The sequence below is a fragment of the Podarcis pityusensis genome, assembly GCF_964106645.2.
Source record: "Podarcis pityusensis genome assembly, chromosome: 5".
Lineage (NCBI taxonomy): Eukaryota > Metazoa > Chordata > Lepidosauria > Squamata > Lacertidae > Podarcis > Podarcis pityusensis.
Genome location: NC_138032.1, coordinates 11,799,254 through 11,820,282, shown reverse-complemented (window position 1 = coordinate 11,820,282; position 21,029 = coordinate 11,799,254). Strand labels below are relative to the sequence as shown.

The following is a 21,029-nucleotide window of genomic DNA, read 5'->3' as shown; positions in this document are numbered from 1 at the left end:
CGTGATCAACTCCCAACCGGAAACCTATGTCCCCACTGTGTGGATCCAGAATTGGCCTCCACAGTCACTTACGGACTCACTGTTAAAACTGTTCATGGAAGACAATCTTACTCAGCTACGAGTGATCTCCAAAGAAGCAGCAAGAAAGCTGCATTGAAATGATCTCCCTGGAGTACAAGCCTGGGCAGTGTGTATGGAGGTCCTGGCCCACCCAGACCACAAGACCCTCCCTCTCAGCCTTGCTGATGCATTTCAAAGGAAGGCAGAGCAATATGTTTTGCAACCAAGTTGCCAGAAATGAGGCCTTTACTCCTCGTTTTTACTCGTTTTACTCCTTAGTCTTTTCTTCTCCTGAAGACATCCCACAAGGATAACCAGTGGTAAAGTCAGTTTCAGGTCACAAAGTCACAGCATTGGCTCAAGCTCAGAGTAGGATTCAGTTTTAGGTTATACAACACAGCACATAAGCTACCGTTAAGTGTAAGGATAAACCAAGTTAAGTTCCAGCTTTTTGGTGAAAACTAGATCAGCTTTCAAACTGATTGCAAGTTGAAACTTTCACTTAACGAACCCATGAGTTCATCTGCAGTGTAGGCTTGGTTTAAGGTTATCATATCCCTGTTTAAAGTTATTGAGTGGTTGTTTTGTGATGATTTATTACAATTCTATTTTGGAATTGCCATTTACTGCTTTGCTTTCTTTGATGGGCGAGCTGCCCAGAGGGCATTTGTGTTGGACGGTTTGGAATAAATTTTTACAAACTAAAAGTGAAACTGAAGGTGAAGAGACCATATAGTATCAAAATATATTTTATTCTGGACCTCTTTCAGATCTGATTCAAATTACACTTGTCAGAGCAATACAATGCAAAGGGGGGAACTGCAACAGAAAAAAAAATGTGCCTAGAAACAGTTTAAGAAAAGGGCTTTTGAGAAGACAAAATCATTGTGATGTGGAACCAAAATACATCATAAAAGGTGTAATTAACATGGGTCCAGGACAGTATAGAACATCTATATCAGTCTTCTTTAGACAATTAATCATGAAAACTGAACAATAAAAAGTCTTTCTGAACAAGTAAAAAAAGAAAAGAAAAAACCTGTCACATGGGCTGGTTTTACACTTGTACAACATTTGTAAATTTTACTGGATATATAACTGAAGAAGTGATGAAGACATTTTTTTTTTATCCAGTGCTATAGGTAGGCTCACAGAAGTAGACCCAAAATATTAGCAACTCCAAATCGGAACCTTTTTTTTGTTTTGTTTTGTCTTTTTTTTACAACTACAATGTCAAAGTCAGGAGAGAGAGTAGTAGAAGGAAAAGAAGAGTTTACTTTTGTATTATAGGTGACTGACTGACTTCCCGCGGCCTGTCGAGAGAAACGATATTGCAAAGCACACAGGAGAAGCAACCACGAAACAAGAGTTTGACTTCCTGAATTCATCCACAAATGCAAGAAACAAACCCAAAATAAAACTATAGGAGCACATTCAGGCTTGGCCACAATTCTGGGACTGACCAACCTTGCATCGTCGAACCCAGCTGTTTTGAAGATCCTGTGTCGTTATGGGGCTGGCAATTAAAGAGACGCCAGTTCACCTTACAGGATAACCCTATCGTAGCTTCAAGAGTCTTCTTCCTCAAGAAGACTGAAGGCTCCCGCTATCAAACCTTTGCTGCTGTCCACCAAACCGAGAGGCTTATCCAGAAAATGACTCGTTTGGCTCATGTGCATGAATCCCAAAAGGCAGGAAGCCAGCAAAGGAGGTACCTATTAAAGGGTTTTTATTTTATTTTATTAAAAAAACAAAAATCAGCATGGAAAGGAGGAGCCATGCAGGTTTTGACAAATTGGAGGGATGGCGGTGGGGACTGTCTGTGCATTGAACGCACATCCACCTCCTTTTAGATCCGTAGTATGGATATTCTCTCTCGCTGGCTTGGTATCCATATGCCATAATGCTGCCCCCTTTCTACCAATTCTGGAAGCAATTGCTAAATTGAGCCAAATGACTATGGCTGACGGCCATTTCCAGATCCCCTTGCTCAGCTTGTGAGATTTTTGGCTCGCTGCTTCTGAAAGTCAACCTTTGCAGCAAGTTTGTTCTCACCTAGTCGGCGGGGGTCGTTTTCCCTTTGGAGATCAGCATGATTTCTAATCACGAGAGACTGCGGAGCGGGTCCTCTCTATTTTGCAATGCTTCTTGCCCCCCTCCCTCTCAGAAAGAGTTTAGACGAGCTCACGTCTCAGTTGCAGTAGTCAGAAAAAAGGAAAGGAAAAAACCATACCGCCCATTTTCAGAAATACATCTAGGGCTGAAGACCTCTGTGAGCAAATTTAGAATACTAGGGTAATGCATATGTTAAAAGCCAACCAAAATAATGGTACTGGCCTGGTGTGGACTTGGGATTATTTATTTTTCTCATGGGCCAACAAAATTATCATTGCTTTTAGACCAGTTTAAGCCCCTGTCACATTCTCTGCCAGCAGGACACTTTAATGATGCAACCCAACAAAGATGGATCTGTTTTTAGCCGAAGCCTCACTGACGTGTACCTACATCTCAGTTTCACAAAGGCTTGCTGTTGAGACTGAGACTGCAGTATAGGCCCATCCAATTTCTCACCATCGTTATGATGGTTTGGCTGAAACTTGCCAGGCATTCTGTCATCCACGCAATGCTTATCAAAACCATGCTCCAAACTTTCCCCTCTTAACACGTGGTAGAAAATGCCAGTCAGATGCAAAAGCCAGAGCACTTACTGTTCCCAAACCCTGACCTTGCAGAAAGCCATTTAATTAGACTTTAATTTGATTTTGACCTGCTTTTAGGAGGTAATTTAATTATTGTTTGATTTTATACCAATGTTCTATACCTGATGTTAGCCGCCCTGAGCCTGACTTCGGCTGGGGAGGGCGGGATATAAATAAAAGTTGTTTTTTAAAATTATTATTATTGCATTAACATGGGATGCTTATTTCTAAAAATGACTTTCCATGACCACTGATGGTCATGATGCCCCTCTATAGATGTTCCTGCAAGAGATGCCCTAAAAGTCAATTTCAGGGAAAGAGTATAGTCATGGCAAATGCATCTCCCCTGCAAAAGCACGTCACCGTTATGAGTGAAAGACAGGGTTGAAGGCCCCAATATCTGGGAGCTGACCTCAAGAGGTCCAGATGATGTAGATTCTCCTCCCTGGAATTCCTGTATAGAAGATTGGCACTTGATAAGTTCCTTCTAAACATGCCGACCTGTCGTCCCCGTCAAATGCCATCTTTTACATGCTCATCTCATGCTGAAGATGAGAAGCTGGTTCAGAACTGGAGCAGCACTGTGGCACATCGATAAAAGAGGACAGCAGCAAAACCACGGGCAACTTCAGGGCTGAGGTTCGAGCAGCCCACGCCTGCAAGAGACCGCAGCTAGGTGACGAGGGCTGTTTTCCCTGCCCTCGTGATCTTATCGCCAAAAAAAACCCTGCGCCGTTAGCTGGTTTTCAAAAGCAGCTTGCACTGGGGAATTTAGTGAGATGAAGAGGCTGCAGTCTCAAGAAAGGTGGTAGTGGGAGGAGAGGTTTTTGGGGGAAGGCTCATGGCGCAAACCTGTCTGAAATTTTATTCTCTGAAGCGCAGCTGGGGGGGCTACAGTCTTGAGAAACCTATTGCGTACTCTCGACCGTCACAACTTCAGTGGGAATAGGCGCATAGCACTCGGGGCAAAAGTTTGCAGCTCGGGTGTTTCGGCCCACGACAATAACGCTCCCCTCTTGAGTGGTGCGTGGCTTTGGAGTTTGGGATCCGGCCCACGTGTTCTCGAGAGAGAGAGAGAGCGGCTGAGCATCTTCTGGCCCCCGCACATGTATACACACACACAACTAAACGACGACCTTGAATTGTGTTAGAAGCAAAAGCGGGGGGGGGGGAGAAGGGGGAATCAGCCCAGGATTTGGTGATAATGAAGCCTCGGTAATGTCTGCATGCTATCTCGTACGTAGGTGGCTAGAATCAAATCACAAAACAAACAGGAAAAAACCGAAACGGAAAGAAAAGCAGCTAAACAGTTGCAAAACCAGAAATGTGGACGTTGCTGAGGAATCTTGCAGCTGTGTCAAAAGAGTTTCAACACCATCATTGTTTTATACAGTTTTTCAAAGTCCGCTGAAATATCCGTTCAACAGCTTGTATGAAAAATGAACAGACTGTCCATATCAAAATACAAAAGTACTATCAAGAATCACCTCTGACTTTTTTCTTTCTTTTTTTTTTTAGATTTAAGTTCAGTGCAATTGACATTTGCGTTGCTAAAGGGGGGGGGAAAGGGGGAGCCGTTTAAATATATTCAAAACAAAAATCCCCAAACACATTTGTGTCTATTTCTGGGAGCACAGTTTAAAATTATTGCACAGATTTTTTATTTTATTTCATTTTACATTTTTTAAAACTTTTTTTTAAAAATTATTTTAATAATGACAGAGGTCAGCAACAGTCCTGGACCTCCAGCAATAAAAAGCACAAAAAAAAAAATTGTTTCAAGTGCCAGATATTCAACAGGTTAAGAGTTTCTTACATATCAAAATTCACAGGGAAATTGTTCTGAACATCTTGAGCCTATTCCCAAACCATACAAACAGCTGGTAGAGAACCGTATCAGATGACTGACTGCCCTTGTGGGTATAAATCTTCCTTTTGCTTGTTTTGCGTTAAGGTAGCAACTCCCCCATTAGTAATAACTGATGTGTTTGTGTGTATTAAAAGTAGGCTAAAATGGCTGCCATGCCGTGTAAGGCTGAGCTGGACTCCCAACTGCCTCAAAACATGGTTTCGTGTGCACAGAAATCAATGCTAAAAAGCCCAAAACGTCATCGGCTGAAAAGAAGAGACCAAAAGCTGCCTTCTCTGCATTAGGATCAATCTGCAACGAGCTATATAAAGCAAAAGTGGGGGAACTTGTGGCTGTCCGGATGCTGCTGGGACTCCAACTCCCATCAGCCCCCAGCAAGCACGGCTAATGGTTATGGATGATGGGAGCTGTAGTCCAGATCTGCAGGTTACTGTCTAGGGCTTTGTTATCGAGGGGCAAGCAGCAGAGAGATTGGGCCGGTTGAAGCGGCCTCCAGAGAGAGGAGGGAGAAATTCGCTTTGAAAAGGGGTGGGGAATTGCATGAAAACACTGTACATCAGCAGTATTGGTGGAAAATCTGCTTTCACTCCACTTTTTTCACAAAGCAGGGGCGCTGATGCTACTGGGGTTTTTGCTTTACTCAAATACGTGAGCGGAGAGCAGTTCTGCCACGGCCACCTCTCGCTGCAAGGAAAGGAAAAGCAACGCTTGAGATAAAAAACACCGCTATTGGTAGTGGTTGTATTTTTGTGCTGGATTTTGTGGGGGATTTGGGGGGGGGGTGGGAATGTCGCAAGCCCATATGGAAATTATGGAATGGGAGCAGCAGGGCGAGATCCATGCCTCTGATGGAAGTTGAATTGCTTCATCTTGAAATAAATTGTAAACAATTCTCAGGTTCCATCCCCTTCCTCCCTCCCCCCCCCCCCCCGTTTCCTTTCAGATCTAAAAAGGGGCCACGATTCGTTTTGAACTTTTGCCAGTACCAAGGCTGGTTCGGCACAGGTGTAAAAACTGTTCTCCGACACATTTTGGATGGACAAAACATCTCCAGTAGGACACTTCTGTAAGCAAACAAACTGCTTACCTCGTCCCAGTATTAGCTATGAGGTGGCAAATATATTTCTGTCTTTTTTAATAATAATAATAATAAATTTTAAAAAATTTTAAAAAGGGAAAAAAGTGTGTGCATGTGTCTTGTGTCGGGCACCTACTCACCCACCCCAAACTCAAAATACTTTTAATTAATTTGGACTTTGGTGACACTAGACATCTGAGAAGGAACAGGCGAAGAGTCGCCCGGATGTTGTAGCAGAAAAAAAACTCGCTCAGGTGAATTTGAGCGCAAACCGAACAATCCGTTTCCCCTCACGTTTCTTTCCTTCTTCGCAGCAGTTGCGCAGTTAGGGCTCTAAGACTATAGCAGTGGGTACAAAGAAACTGTCAAGCTACAGCTAAAGCAAAAGTTGAATTAGTCCTGTGCTGATGTTTTGGAATGTCCATGCCTTGGTGGAACCAGGACTGGTGCAGTCCAGAGCCACTCCTTGCAGATACACCACGGCTGTGTCTGTGTGTGCAGGTCCCTATGCAAATATAAAACGTAACACACAAACTTCAGGTGGGAGCAAATGGCACAACCCTGATCCCTCCACTGTGGGCATGTGTTCCAAACACCAGAGTGTCTATGTGTGTGTATAAACACACCCCTGCACTTTCTTAATTAAAACACACTAAAATAAAATAATGTACCCTTTGATGTTTGCCTGAAATGTCTCAAGTAAGGAACGACTGCTTTTTGGAACACACTTTTATAGATATATTTATATCTAAAGGCCAAGCCACCCAGCCCCCTGGCCTGTGAGCCCATGAGTAATGGATCTTACGTCGATGTAAAGGAATGTCAAACTTACAATGTTCCGAGAGGTTCTGCTTTGCGCTTCCTCGCCTCCCTGCCTAAGCTGTGGACAGGGAACCACAACGCCTTTGAGATATCCCTACACCTTTAAAATAACGCATTTGGAAAGGACGGCTGCAAAACGTTACACACACACACACCCTCCCCAATTCTGAGCAAAAATAAGGGGGTAGGGGGTGTTAAAAAGCAATGTACACAAAAACTGCTCGTCCGCTACGAAGAAAGGAAGCCAAAGAAGAAAGGAGGGATGGAGGGGAGACGATGGGGGAATTCCATTTTTAAAAACCTTGAAGAAGGGAGGGGATGCAGAAAGGGTGGGGGGGCAAGGGAAGGAGGGAGGCAGCCACCTGCAACTTCCCCCAATTTGGTACACACAATGAGCTGCTCCTCTACGGTTACATCTCTCTCTCTCTCTTTCTCTTCCTGTTAAGTTTAGTTTTTTGTTTTTCCATTTTCAAAGATGCTCACATGTTATTTTGGGTGGGGTGGGGTGGGCGCACAGCAGATTCCAGCACTTGGTGAACAGGCTTCACAAGCTGTGAAAAAACAAAAAAACAAAAAAACCCAACAACCTCTTGTCGTCTTCTTCAGGGTGTTAATCGTTTGCCGTGTGTCTTGTCTGTTTTCGCTTTTTTTTTAATACACAGTATATGTATATAATTCTTTCTCGGGTTTGGCTGTAGTGGAACTGGCCATGGTTCAATTGGGACTATAGCAGTACATGGGTCAAGGGGACAGTCATTTTGGCTATGTACACATTCATAGTCGGTCCATGGCTTCCAACTAATAGCGCTATTTCCGTAGGTCTAGTACACAAACCTGCAAGGGGGAGGAGAGAAGGGGTGGGGGAAAGTGGGGCGTTAAGAAGTTTATGAAACAACAGATTAATCCGCAAGAATATACATTACTTCTTAAGAGCATCAGTTGCATACAACAGAGAAGAGGCCTATTGTCACCTTCCACAGATAGGATATCTCTCACTCATGGATGCTAGGGAGTCGCAAGAGGGGATGAACAATTCATGTTTTTGCCCTGGGCCTATGTGTACTCCCTCCCGCTATTAGCAAGCACTGATACTGAGCGTTGACAGCTGAGAAACAAAGGGCTGCCTCTAATGTAAAGGTAAAGGTAAAGGTAAAGGGACCCCTGACCATTAGGTCCAGTCGTGACCGACTCTTGGGTAGTGGCGCTCATCTTGCTTTATTGGCCGAGGGAGCCGGCGTTTGTCCACAGACAGCTTCCGGGTCATGTGGCCAGCATGACTAAGCCGCTTCTGGCGACCCAGAACAGCGCACGGAAACGCCGTTTACCTTCCCGCCGGAGCGGTACCTATTTATCTGCTTGCACTTTGATGTGCTTTCGAACTGCTAGGTTGGCAGGAGCAGGGACCGAGCAACGGGAGCTCACCCCGTCGCGGGGATTCGAACCGCCGACCTTCTGATCGGCAAGTCCTAGGCTCTGTGGTTTAACCCACACCGCCACCCGCGTCCCTTTGCCTCTAATGTAGCGCTAGGTTAAAGTCACTCAGCAGTATTCTTTCATTCTGATGGCTAAACATTATCTGCCTGCAGAATGATGCTGCACAAGGGAACGCAGAAGTAGCTTGCTAGTAATAATGCTGTATGCACGACCCATTGCATGGTGAGCTTCACGCAAAACGGTTGCATTCGCATCCTCTGCTGAACAACGTCAAAAGTTGCCCGTCTGCTGGCAGAAGAGTCCTTGAACTAGCGGACAGGGAGCTCCGGGTACAGCCCAAGGTGGCGGCAATCAGGACCCTTACAAGAGCCCCAAAGTTTCCAGAAGTACTAAAAGGCCTTTGGGAGGGGGGCGAAAAAGGGGCGCCCCAAAAAACCTGAGCCCCAAAGAGGACTGAGCATGCTCAGTGCCCACAGAATGCTAAGTGTCTTTTGGTAGGAAAAAGGAAAGCTTGGAGGGGGAATGGAATGGTGTGCCTTAGAAAAGGGCATGGCTGGCACCCTGAGCTTGAGCGCTGCAGCATTTTGTTGCCGGTCCTCCTTGCTGTACACACTGCTGAGTTAAATGGATGCTGGTAGTGAACCTGAGCGTTTTGCTTTTAAAAAACAAAACAAAACAGAAAAAGTCTTCTCCTGTTCCACGTTCCTCGTACCTACGGGACCGCCTCTCCTGGTATGCCCCGTGGAGGACCTTAAGGTCCATATATAGCAACACCCTAGAGGTCTCGGGCCCTAAGGAAGTTAGATTAGCCTCAACCAGAGCCAGGGCCTTCTCAACACTGGCTCCGGCCTGGTGGAACGCTCTGTCTCATGAGACCACGGCCCTGCGGGATCTGATCTCTTTCCGCAGGGCTTGTAAGACAGAGTTGTTCCACCTGGCCTTTGGCTTAGAATCAGTTTGATTCCCTCCCCCTCTTTCTTTTTCTTTTCTCCTCCTATGAAGAGATTGCACCCTAATGTTTTAATGTTGTATCTTAATCTTTTAAATTGTATTTTAATCAACTTGTTTTTATTATTGGTTGTTAGCCGCCCTGAGCCCAGTCTTGGCTGGGGAGGGCGGGGTATAAATAAAAATTTTATATTATTATTATTTATTATTTATGGAGGAATAATTTCTTCTGTAGTCCGTTTTACTCAATTTTACCCGCTTCTTCCCTGCATTTGCATGCAGTCATGAGAATCTCAAAAGAATGATTGGAAATTCTTGTTTTGTGGTAGCGCCTTGGTTGGAAACGATAACATTTGAACTCTCTGTGTCAGATCTGAATAGGCGTGGCAATTTGCTTGTCCCTGTAAGAAGCAGGGTGAGGTGGGGGCAGAGTAACTGGACCAAATTTGGGGGCTGTCAGGAAACAGGATCACAGGAAACAAGAGGGCAAGCAGGAAGACCCGTCACTGTCTCCACTCAAACAGGAAGCCGCTAATGGTCTTTCCTGTTTGGGAGGGTCAAATGGCCAACCTGGATGGGTGGAGTTGGTCTAAGCCTGGCAACACTTCACTGACTACCTAAGGAGATGCTCCAATGAATGCTTACTTTTTCATTTACTGGTTTCATGAAGCGCTGCATTAAGTTGTAGTCCCACCTAGCTTGTCACGCAGCAATGGGTCTTCTGGCTTGTTTTAAGAAGCCTCTACATTTCCAAGCTCACTCGGATATTCCAGGAGTGACAAATTGCAAGAACCTGTGTACTTACTGAACCATCTGAAGCACTCGCTCCAACTTTGTCTCCTCCTGCATTCCAGCAAACCTCAAAAATGCCTCCTGTTCCCCGATAACTATGCACTAGAGCACCCGTCTGAAAAAGAAAGGGGGGATAGAAAGTAATTAGAATACATTATCATCTTAGTTAATATAAACACATACCACTTGATTTTCTGTAAGTATGCATGCATTCGAAACCACCTACATTCTAAACACACTCTTTTCCTGTGTGGGATACAGATCTCCAGTAATAAGGAGATGATGGGTGACAACGGAGACATGAGCACATGGACTATTCTCTGCAGTGCCTTTCTGTGCCTGTGGGGGAGACAGAGAGCAAGGCGGAACTCTATGACAGGCATAGGCAAACTCTGCCCTCCAGATGTTTTGGGACTACAACTCCCATCATCCCTAGCTAACAGGACCAGTGGTCAGGGATGGTGGGAACTGTAGTCCCAAAACATCTGGAGGGCCGAGTTTGCCTATGCCTGCTCTATGAGGTCCCTTCCATTTGCAAGTGCCATGTTCTAGAGCAGGAAGTCACTGCTGGTCACAAGGAAGGGGACAAACAAATGGAACAATGTGTTGTGCTCAGCCTGTTTAGTGCTTCTGAACTTAGCCCAGAAGCAAATTGGAAACCGGTGCAGATGAGCTCAAAGATTTTATATGCCCTCTTTTAACAAGCCATAGAATTTCTGCTTAAACAGGACTTCTAAAATGTTTTTCGGGGGCTGCCAGTCACTATTATAGTCCAGCTAGAAGATTATCAATACGCATAGGTCCAGGGGGAAAAAAGGATATGCACAATGCAAACCCTTCTGGTTCCTTTTAAAAACACCTCTTTCGCGGGGTCACTTCTGAAATAGCACTGTGCTAATAGAGACTTTTAAAAGCAAGGGAAAAGTTAAATGGGAACTAGTCTTCTGAGACTGTATTTGTGACCAGGGAGGGTCTGACTGGCACGCAGGAGCCCATTTTACGAACCTATCAGTTCACCTTAAAAAGCCATTTCTGTGCCAACGAAACAGCTTGCGGAACAGCCAACTCTTGCATTTGATGTCCCCCTCCTTCTTAGATAACCCTGTTTGTTCAGACCCTCTTAGGGCAGAAATCACAACTGTGTATTGCATTTTAATGGGAGCCCTGTGCTTGGAAACATGCACTCTCTCTCTCTCTCTCATAAACATTGGGGAAATCCTTGGTGCAAAGGAGAGGAATGGGTGGGAGAAAGAAAACAAAATGCGCAAGGTTCCCCTGGCATTCAAGAGGCATGCTGGACATGAATGGTGAGGACTACTGTTGGGAGGTTCAGCAGCAATAAAGGGCCACGTTCCCTATCAGCAAGTGCTGCCATTGTAGAAGCAAGGAAAAGACCCCAGACACCCTGAAAGGCATCATCATCATCATCATCATCATCATCACTTAGCCCCTGATATTAAAAGCTGTCCTGGCAAATCCGACTGAGGAGTGTGGGGCAAGAACCCTAAGAAAGAAAGGAATTTAAATAAAATAGCTAAACACAAACAACCGCCCAAGTAGACGCACCTGTGTATTCCAGATGTGTACACATTTGTCGAAAGAGCCACTGGCCAGGTACCTGCCGTCAGGACTGAAAGCTACACTGTACACAGGTTCTTGGTGTTTCGTCAAGGTGTGGATGCAGATCCCTCTGTCTACATCCCATAACCGAACTGTAGAATCGAAAGATGCACTGCCGAGAAGGGAAAGAACGGGAGGGGGAAGCAATTGCTGTCATTTCAATATTGACTTTAGAATGTATTTACCTATGCTTTCTTTCTTTAAAAAGCAAAACAAAACCATGCACTGGGGGGAATTAAGGGTGGAGGAAGAAAAGCAAAAGAATGAGGGGAGTGCAGCAGAAAACATGGATTAAAAGGGCTGATCTTTCATAAACTGTGTAGGCGCCTGCCCCCCTGTAACAACCACCCTGGACCCTACAATCGTAACTGTATATAGACTTCAGCTTCATTATTATAATGACCTGTTTCATTATGATTAAATATCCGTATCTGGATTTCCTTGGGCTAGTTGGCACTTACCTAGGTTGCAAGTATTGCAGCGTTCTGCAAAACAAGCAGTATTCCAAGAAAAGGCCTAGGACATATCCCCCTGGGGCACTCCTGAATTTGGTCACCTCCGCAACATACGTTTAAAGTGCACGGCTTCACCCAAAGAATCCTAGAAACCTCGTTTGGTTAAGAAAGCCGGGAAGTGCAGCTCTGTGAGGGATAAGCTACAGTTCCCACGATTCTTTAGGGGTGAGAGGAAGTCATGGGCTTTAAATGTTTGGTGCAGAAGTGACCTTCGAAATAGGATGAGGCACTTGCAGCTGGCTCTGTTTGCCCTCCAAAGGAGTCTAGAAGCACATGCTCAAATACACAAATGAGCATAGTAGCAGGCTTCTTAGAACATTGAAAGGGTTGAAATGGGGACAAGGACGGGTGCACATACAAGCCCCGTCCAAAACTGCCTGGGCAGCTCTTCAGATCTTTCTGCAATTGGTGGGAAGATCTGAAGAAGAGTGTGTATTTTAAGGTGTTCAATTGACCATGGTTTGAGACCTCCCTGTGGGAGGGAGGCCCATCAATCTGTGGTCCCCAATTATCCCCCCCTTGCATTGGGGGAGTCCCAACAGTTTAATCCTTCATGTGCCGAGGATGAATTCTGATGCCTTAGCATAGCTGCTGTCTCCCCGTGACAATATTACCTTGCTAACATAAGATTGGCATTTGGGTTGTTTGTTCCTGGCCCCGTAGGACTCCATTTGATAGTATAAATTTCTTTGTTGTGTGCTTGTAGATCGTGGACACAACTATCTTGTTTCATACTCCAGATCTAAGAGAGGTCAAGAGAGGAGAAAGAGCGTATCAACTTTCTGTGCAAAGGGTTTCCCGGCAAATATCGCAACCCTCTTCCTTCCGCCAAAGCCAAGAAACACACAGTGCAAACGAAGACACTTTGCTCCGGAGGTTTTGCGAGCCCAATTCTCATGTGAACTTGGCACTGCATTTGTAGGCACTCGGTCACCGTTCTGCAGTCTGTTCTGCGCACAGCTGTGGCAATTTCCACAGCACCCAACGCCAAAGGAGGCTCGCCACGAAGCATTGGAAGGAAGTGCAAAAAATGTGTGGAGAGCTGATTCACGGAGGCGGCCTCCCATTTGCAGTGAATTCCAGGTGTTCTCTCCTGCCCACCTAGCAGTTTGAAAGCACGTCAAAGTGCAAGTAGATAAATAGGTACCGCTCCGGCAGGAAGGTAAACGGCATTTCCGTGCGCTGCTCTGGTTCGCCAGAAGCGGCTTAGTCATGCTGGCCACATGACCTGGAAGCTGTATACCGGCTCCCTTGGCCAGTAAAGCGAGATGAGCGCCGCAACCCCAGAGTCGGCCATGACTGGACCTAATGCAATGGTCAGGGGTCCCTTTACCTTTACCAGGTGTTCTCTACAGAAGTGTTGATTTGGAAAGGACCCTGAGGGTGATCTCATCCAACCCCTTGCGATGCAGGAATCTCAACACAGAATCATAAAATTGCGTATGGGATGAGAATGTGCTTTCATAGGACAGAAACCAAAACAAACAAACAAACAAATTCCAGTGTGTGGTTAAAAACGCTGCAGGGTATCCCTCTCTAAAAACCTGCGGAACTGCCGCTGGGTTTATGTAAAGGGAACCGTACTGGCTAGTTCTGGACAATACTGAACTAAATGAACCCATGGTCTGACTCTGTATAGACTCAGCTTTCTGTTCCTTTCGTTGTAGACTATAATCCTCTGGAACAGCGACAATTCCTGTTCTGCGTTCTTAAAGGCAGCAGCTCAACAAAGACACCAGGGTGGTATTTAACTAAGTTTTACTCATAATAGATCCACTGCAATTAATGAACGTCAACAAGTTAGGTCCATTCATTTCACTGAGTGCACTCCCAGTAAAATTTAGTTGGATGCCAACCTGGGGAAATATGTTACGCTAAAACAAGTGAAACAAGGGGCTGATATGAGCTGATAGTCACACCAAGTGCTTTTTAAACTCAGGAAGATGAAGCAAGTAAATTAAATTGACTGACAAGCGCAAGGAAAAGGAAGGCCTTCCAGCAACACTAAATCTAGTCATTGAAAACGTAACAAAGCCTCAACATGCTGGGATTGGGATTAGCAAAGGTGGCTTTAGGAGCAAATTCATGAGGACAGGCTAATCAATATTGGCCAAGTATCATCCAATACTCAATACTGGGGAGCAAGCTGTCATGACTAAGGTCTTTGAGGGCAGAAACTGGAAAATGCTGGAAGATACTAGTTCTACAAGGTTCTTTTCTTTTTTTACTGATAAGAGTTGGAAATGTTATGTTTTATGTTTTGGCTATCTCAAAGTCACGCTGAGATAGATAAATTTGTGCGCTTAGCAAACTGGTAATTCTTTCTTACTTTCATTTTCGACCTTGAACGTTTGCAGATTTCTCTGAAGTTGTTTTTGTGTGTGTGTGTGTGTTTTGCCTTCCATGTGTTTTTTTGCCTTTCGTGAAAAATTCCTCTTTTACTGATGAACCTTTGATTCTGCGTGTTTTATTACTTCCAAGACGCATTCACTCCAAATATACGTTTCTGCAACTCTGCTATTCATCAGGACATGGAGTGCCTAGGATTTTAGGCCGATTCCTGTCACAAGCAAGAGAATGGGGGCATCGAAAAGGAGATTTGACTTGATGTGCTGGTCCAGCAAGATGTTTCTGGTGGCGTTATAAGACACCAGGTCCCATTTTGCCAAAGATGACTAACAACATTGCCAGTCAAAAGAAAGCCAAAGCCTTCTTGGATACATAGCGATAAACTCCACCTAAGAACGTGACTGAAAAAGTATAACAAGTAGTTTATTACAAACCCAGATCACCTGATGTTGTACTTTTTACCTTTAAAGTCATGTCATCGGAACAAGATGCCAGAAGATTACCAGTGGGATCCCATTTGATTGCGTTAACTTCATTCTGAAATTTAAAAGCAAGAGGAAAGTTGACGTCTCCCATTTCATCGACATAAGAGGAAGGGGAAATAAAAGGATGGCTCTTCCTTTCAGTAACAACATGGCGGCACCATTAATCCAGAAGGAACAATGCTGAAATTTGATGGAACATGTCTGTCTTGAAATTATTCAGAGACAGGCAATGGATACAGCAGGCTCTATTGGACTTGGCCCAATGCCACTCAGATTGCATCCGAAGCACACTTACGAAAAGGTTTTGCTAATTCAGTGGGGCCTCCTTTGAAGGAAAGATGCTTAGCTTAATAACAGCATCATGGCACCACCTTTGCCTATGCAAATTGCACAGTCAATGCAAAAGCTGTATGGGGCACACACAGGCTATGCGTCCCCCGGCCGAGCTAACGTAAGAATCTGTAAGGTATTCACAACTTTCAAAAGAATCCAAGAATCCATGCCTGGAATTTGGAACAGATCTCTCATGAACTGACGGGAAATGCTGTGATCTTATGGGAACTGCAGCTTGGGGGTGCAGGTCCTTCATGGAAGTAACATAGGGTGATGGGTTGAGGTGACATGGCAGCAGGAAAGCTCTGAGCCATCCGGCGACAGGATCACATCTCTTAACTTTGCTCCATATGTGCAGCTTATACTAAACAAGTGGAACATTGCTTTAAAAACAGAACAGAACTATACTTACGGTGTGGCCCTGGAAAGTTTTGATGGGCTTATCTTGGCCTAGTTTACAGACGTGAATACACATATCTGTGCTACAGGAGGCGAATGTGTTGTTGCTCTGCCAGTCAACATCTAACGCTGGTGCTATTGACAGACAAGACAGACAAAGCATTAAGCAGAGACATAACCACCCCCCCAGTATTCTTGAGCAAACGGTATCAAGGTATCAGCCTAGAGCAGAGCAGAATGTAAAATTCAGAGGGGTTTGCCCTTGTCACTCAATTTCATCTTTCTATATGGTTCTTATATACAGTGGATCCTCGGGTTATGTACCGCCCTCCTTACGGACGCTTCAGGTAACGAGCTCCACTAACACGGAAGTAGATGCTCCTGGTTGCAAACTTTGCCCTGGGATGTGAGCAAAAGTTGTGTGCCTTTGGCGCAGCGGCAGTGGGAGGCCCCATTAGCGAAAGCGTGCCTCATGTTAAGAACAGTTTTGGGTTAAGAGCGGACCTCTGGAATGGATTAAGTTCGTAACCAGAGGTACCACTGTACTGTGGTATTTTTATGTATTGCAATTTTGCTGTTATTTTTACTGACGATAATTTAAGTAACGATTCACTGCAATTGTCAAGAGTGAATTTCTGCTTAATTACTATTTGCTGATATTCTGCAAGTTCATTTTAAAGTCTACTGTTATAATCTAACAAATTACTGAATACTACAGAGTGTTACCTTGGAAGTTGAACGGAATCTGTTCCGGAAGTCCATACGACTTCCAAAACGTTCGGGAACCAAGGCGTGGCTTCCGATTGGTTGCAGGAAGCTCCTGCAGCCAACCGGAAGCCGCGTCAGGAGTTCGGGTTCCAAAGAATGTTCACAAACCAGAACACTCACTTCCGGGTTTGCGGCATTTGGGAGCCAAAACGTTCGACTCGCAAGGCGTTTTGTTTGTACTTTATTTGATGTAAGTTGTTTATTTAAAGTCATAGTTTTATTATGACTTATTTGCATGGGAATGGATTGCTATAAGATGTGTGATGTTTATTGTACATTTTGTTCTTTCTTCAGTTTGTAAACGGCCTTGCAATATAGCAATATACAAAGGCGGTATAAAAAATTAAAAGTGAAATGAAATGAACTCTGGATAGAGGTCTCTTTGCACATGCTTGGAAGCCTCTGATGTTTATAAGGATGTGTGTCATCACAGCCCCTCTCCCCAACGCCACAGGCCTTGGAGGATGCAAAGCTAGTGCTGAAGGGACTGTCCCCTGGGCCTGCACTTGGCTCCCATTTCACCTGCACAAGGCACTTGGTGGAACAAGGAAGCAGTGTGGATATGGGACATCCAGGTTCAAATTGCTGCTCAGCCGTAACGCTCAATAGAAACATATATTTAGGGAGATCTTGCCCAACCTAACCTACTACTCATGACTGATGATATTTTAGGTTGGAAAACCGTAAAATCACGGAGTTGGAAGGGACCACGAAGGTCTTCTACAGTCCAACCCGCTGCAATGCAGGAATCTTTTGCCCAACATATGGCTCAAACCCACGACCCCAAGATTAAGATGTTCTGCGTCAAGCAGAAACTTAAAATCATTACTCTCAAATAATAGATCCTGAGACCCGAGGGTCAAGACGAGACTGTGTCATCCGTTGCCATAAACAATGCAGATTTAACCGAGGAGGAATACAAAAATTAGCCCAGATGGCTCTTTGGAAGAGGGCAAGGCCAGAGGAAGATGAGATCTGAATTGACATGCCAGAGACTCGGGATTTAACAAGGTGGTTCCATCTGCAGGCTTTCAAAAGCCATACCAACTCAAATGCGAGGTGCAATGGATTGTGTACTAAATATATCTTCTTTTGATAATGTAGCAAAGAGATTTTGTGCACAGTTGTGCTTTTTTAAAAAAAGAGGTATGGATAATCTTGATTTTAATCAGGACCAACTGAGCCTTAAAAGGCAGTGTCTTCCACTGTTAATTGTCCCTCCCCTAGTTTTCAAAACCAATTGCTTCTTTGAAAAGAAATACGTACCAGAATGGAAAGGAAACTGCTGTTTGGCTTCTCCAGTATGTGCATCCCAAATAATTGTGGTCTGAATTAAAACAAACAAACAGCAAAAGACCATAAAATTGCTTTTGTTGATCTCACTCATTGCTAAAGTCTGCCAAACCGGCATTATTCAGATTGTAAGTTTTGTAGGTTTGCTATTTAAAAATGCCCCAAGCAAAAGTTTATCTACCAGACAGGTGCAGCTTACAAGTTTGCATTATTAGAAAGCAGTTCCTAATATCCATATTACTCGTCTGTAATCTCCTAATTAGCTCATCTCCCTTCAAATATTTGCAGGCTGCAGCGTCTGCCTTCAGCTAACCACTTAGTGCCCGACACATTATTTGCACACCAACAGCTCCCTCCTGCCCCAAAAGCGGCTTCAGGGGTGGGTGATGTGAAGTAGAGAGCATGCTAAACCCTTTCTCCACCAGCTGCTTATCCACTCTAAATCTAACACAAGCTCCCTTTCCTTTGTGCAAGGTTCAAAACTTGTTTGCCTTCACTGTGACATATAATGACTAGAAAACCTTCATGTTCGTAAGATTAAGAGCTCCTGCAAAGAGGATGACTTCTGGCTGTTTGATCTCTCTCTCTCACATACACACACACACACACACACACACACACACACACACACAGTGATTTTACCCAGGACAAAATTGGAATCCACAAGCTTTAGGCTCATGTGCTCCCTTTCCATCCTTTCTGTGCTGAGAAAACGACACAGGAATCCCTTAATTTATTTAAAAGTACTATCCCGATTGCCCTTTTCAGAGAGATCCCATGAGTGCATTTATTTGGCAAAGTTACATCAGACTGGATTACCTACATAGCATTTCCCATAATGGCCTTGTGATGTGGATTTTCCAAGTTAATGTATTTAATATTATTTTTGCTGTAAGTGATAATAACTTCTTATTATTATTATTATCACCACCCTGCTGCACAGTTAATTGAGGGCACCTTTTCAACCGGTCAAAAGCTTTTTAAGTGATTCAAACCAACTGATAAGACTAAATGCTTCATCCTTCAAGCATCTGCTTAAAACTTCCTGTGAATGTGAAACATGTATTTGTCCTCTTGGGTCAGGGAGATCAGTGGCAGCTCCCTGTCGAGTGCACACAGCATAGCAAATTTGGGTTTCCTGCTGCAAAATGCATAAAGGAGCCCGTAAGCAAGACTGGGAAATCCAAGGGGACGTCATGCATAAACTGTAGAGAACAATTCTCCATATATTTGTCTGCTCTCCTCTTAAGCTGCTCCAGCCTTGGGAATGTTCACTTGCTCTCAGAAGTTCGCCATTTGACAGTTCGCCCCCACCATACTTGAGCGAACTGCAATTTCCACTAGTATTAAGAGACCACATTTGTTGTCAAGAATGCTCATAAGTCACCTGCTATATTAAGGCATAGTGAAGATGGTTGTTTCCAAACCCAGACAGGCTCTCACATGGCCTTACTGTCTTTTTTTCTGTTGGGTTTTCAAATCTAAAGCTGTTTGGTGCGCCCCATAATTTGATCTCGCCGAAATGGGATTATTGAATAAGACAGATGCCGTCTCACCTTGTCCACGCCTGCGCTCAATATGAAGTTGCCCTTTTTGTTCCATTTTAATGCGAATATGGGACCTTTATGTTGCCCTAACGTGCTGGCGAGATTACCTAGACAATAAAGAGAGCATTTATTACAATTCTAAAATGGGAAAACGAAAGATCGAAACAAATTATGCACAACAGAAGAAAAAAGGACACTGGAACAAAATTACACAAAATTATGAAAGAAAGAAAAAAGAAGACAACTGAAAAACCGTGTGCTCACCATCTTTAGTCCATATCCTTGCAAATCCATCGTATGACCCTGTTGCTAGAAGCGTACCTTCGCTCTGTGGGGCAAAAGAAGAAGATGAGAAGAAGAGTTTGGATTTGATATCCTGCTTTATCACTACCCTAAGGAGTATCAAAGCGGCTAACAATCTCCTTTCCCCTCCTCCCCCACAACAAACCATCTGTGAGGTGAGTGGGGCTGGGAGACTTCAGAGAAGTGTGACTAGCCCAAGGTCACCCAGCAGCTGCATGTGGAGGAGCGGGGGAAGCGAACCTGGTTCACCAGATTACGAGTCCACTGCTCTTAACCACTACACCATGGGTAGGCAAACTAAGGCCTGGGGGCTGGATCCGGCCCAATTGCCTTCTAAATCCGGCCCTTGGACAGTCTGGGAATCAGCGTGTTTTTACATGAGTAGAATGTAGAATCCTTTTATTTAAAATGCATCTCTGGGTTATTTGTGGCGCATAGGAATTCATTCATCTCCCCCCCCCCCAAAAAAAAAATACAGTCTGGTCCCCCACAAGGTCTGAGGGACAGCGGACCGGCCCCCTGCTGGAAAAGTTTGCTGACCCACTACACCACGCTGGAAAGAGTTAAGAGTGTTACGCTATGCTATTTCGTGTCACAGAACGCAGCTAAGGTAGGCAACGTCCTCACCGAGTTTGCTCTCTTTGGGATGAATGTAACCTGAGGGCAATGCGATGCACACTAACTTGGGATTGAGCTCCACTGGGACTTCCTTCCTAGGCAACACACTTCAGATTGTGATGTGTGCCATGAAGCTGCATGCCATCTGGGTCCAACCTCCCAAAACCTGAGTCACAGTTTTCTTGTCCCCCCTGCAGACTGCTTCCTGTGTGCTTGTTTGTTCAGGCCTGCACATTTTGCAACCCCGCCTCTCCCAAATGAAAACAGCACTGCTTGAAGAAATGCAGCCCCTCTTGATACTGCGCAGCTCGGGGGCCTGTGGAACTCACCTGAGAAATGTTCCTAGTCTCACAAAAATCTTTAATTGGGCTTCCCTTGTAATTTATTGGGCGTTTCCCCAGAGCCGGGCCCTTCAAAGCACACCTTGAAATTTCATCTTTTTTGGGGGGGGGGGTGGATATTGCCGGTCATCCTGGTCCTGCTCATAAGGAATGGTGGAAATATATCACAAGGGCACTTGTGTGTTGACCCATATAGCTAGGAATCTTCTGCTGGTGTCTAAATCTACACTGAGGAATTTGGAGTTCCCAGCAAGTGGGTCGCTGTGGCTTACTGGGAAGACTGTGGCAGGGAACACAGCGGGGAGGCCACAGCACTGCAGGTGCAATGTCAGGAGACCCAGAAGGCCTGAAACGTCGAGATTGCACCACACTGACTTCCCAGCTCCACTTCTTCCTCCTGGTAAGCAACAGCCAGCTGCTTTTGGTCATCAACCTTCATGGGGTGGAATCCTCCATCTCTTTAATGGAACTTGCACCAATTATTATTATTATTATTATTATTATTATTATTATTATTATTATTATTTATTTGTACCCTGCCCATCTGGCTGGGTTTCCCCAGCCACTCTGGGAGGCTTCCACAGAGACCAAAAATACACTAAAATGTCACACATTAAAAACTTCCCTGAACAGGGCTGCCTTAAGATGTCTTCTGAATGTCAGGTGGGTGTTTATCGCTTTGACATCGGATGGGAGGGCATTCCACAGGGCGGGCGCCACTACTGAGAAGGCCCTCTGCCTGGTTCCCTGTAGCT

The 21,029-nt window shown here is 44.7% G+C and overlaps 1 protein-coding gene across 4 annotated transcripts in view; it reads right to left on the bottom strand.

Moving 5' to 3' along the window:
• Nucleotides 1–795: 795 nt before the first annotated feature.
• TBL1XR1 (TBL1X/Y related 1) overlaps nt 796–21,029 on the bottom strand; it is a 177,503-nt gene continuing 157,269 nt past the window's right edge. For all 4 annotated transcript variants that reach the window (XM_081008074.1, XM_081008071.1, XM_081008072.1 and 1 more), the window contains exons 8-16: nt 19,277–19,340; nt 19,022–19,119; nt 17,439–17,499; nt 15,418–15,539; nt 14,650–14,724; nt 12,453–12,580; nt 11,270–11,435; nt 9,717–9,818; nt 796–7,363 (exon numbers count right to left, since the gene is read on the bottom strand). In XM_081008074.1, coding sequence (XP_080864200.1) covers nt 7,337–7,363; nt 9,717–9,818; nt 11,270–11,435; nt 12,453–12,580; nt 14,650–14,724; nt 15,418–15,539; nt 17,439–17,499; nt 19,022–19,119; nt 19,277–19,340 — 843 coding nt within the window. In that variant the 3' untranslated portion in view covers nt 796–7,336. The remainder of the gene's footprint in view (nt 7,364–9,716; nt 9,819–11,269; nt 11,436–12,452; nt 12,581–14,649; nt 14,725–15,417; nt 15,540–17,438; nt 17,500–19,021; nt 19,120–19,276; nt 19,341–21,029) is intronic.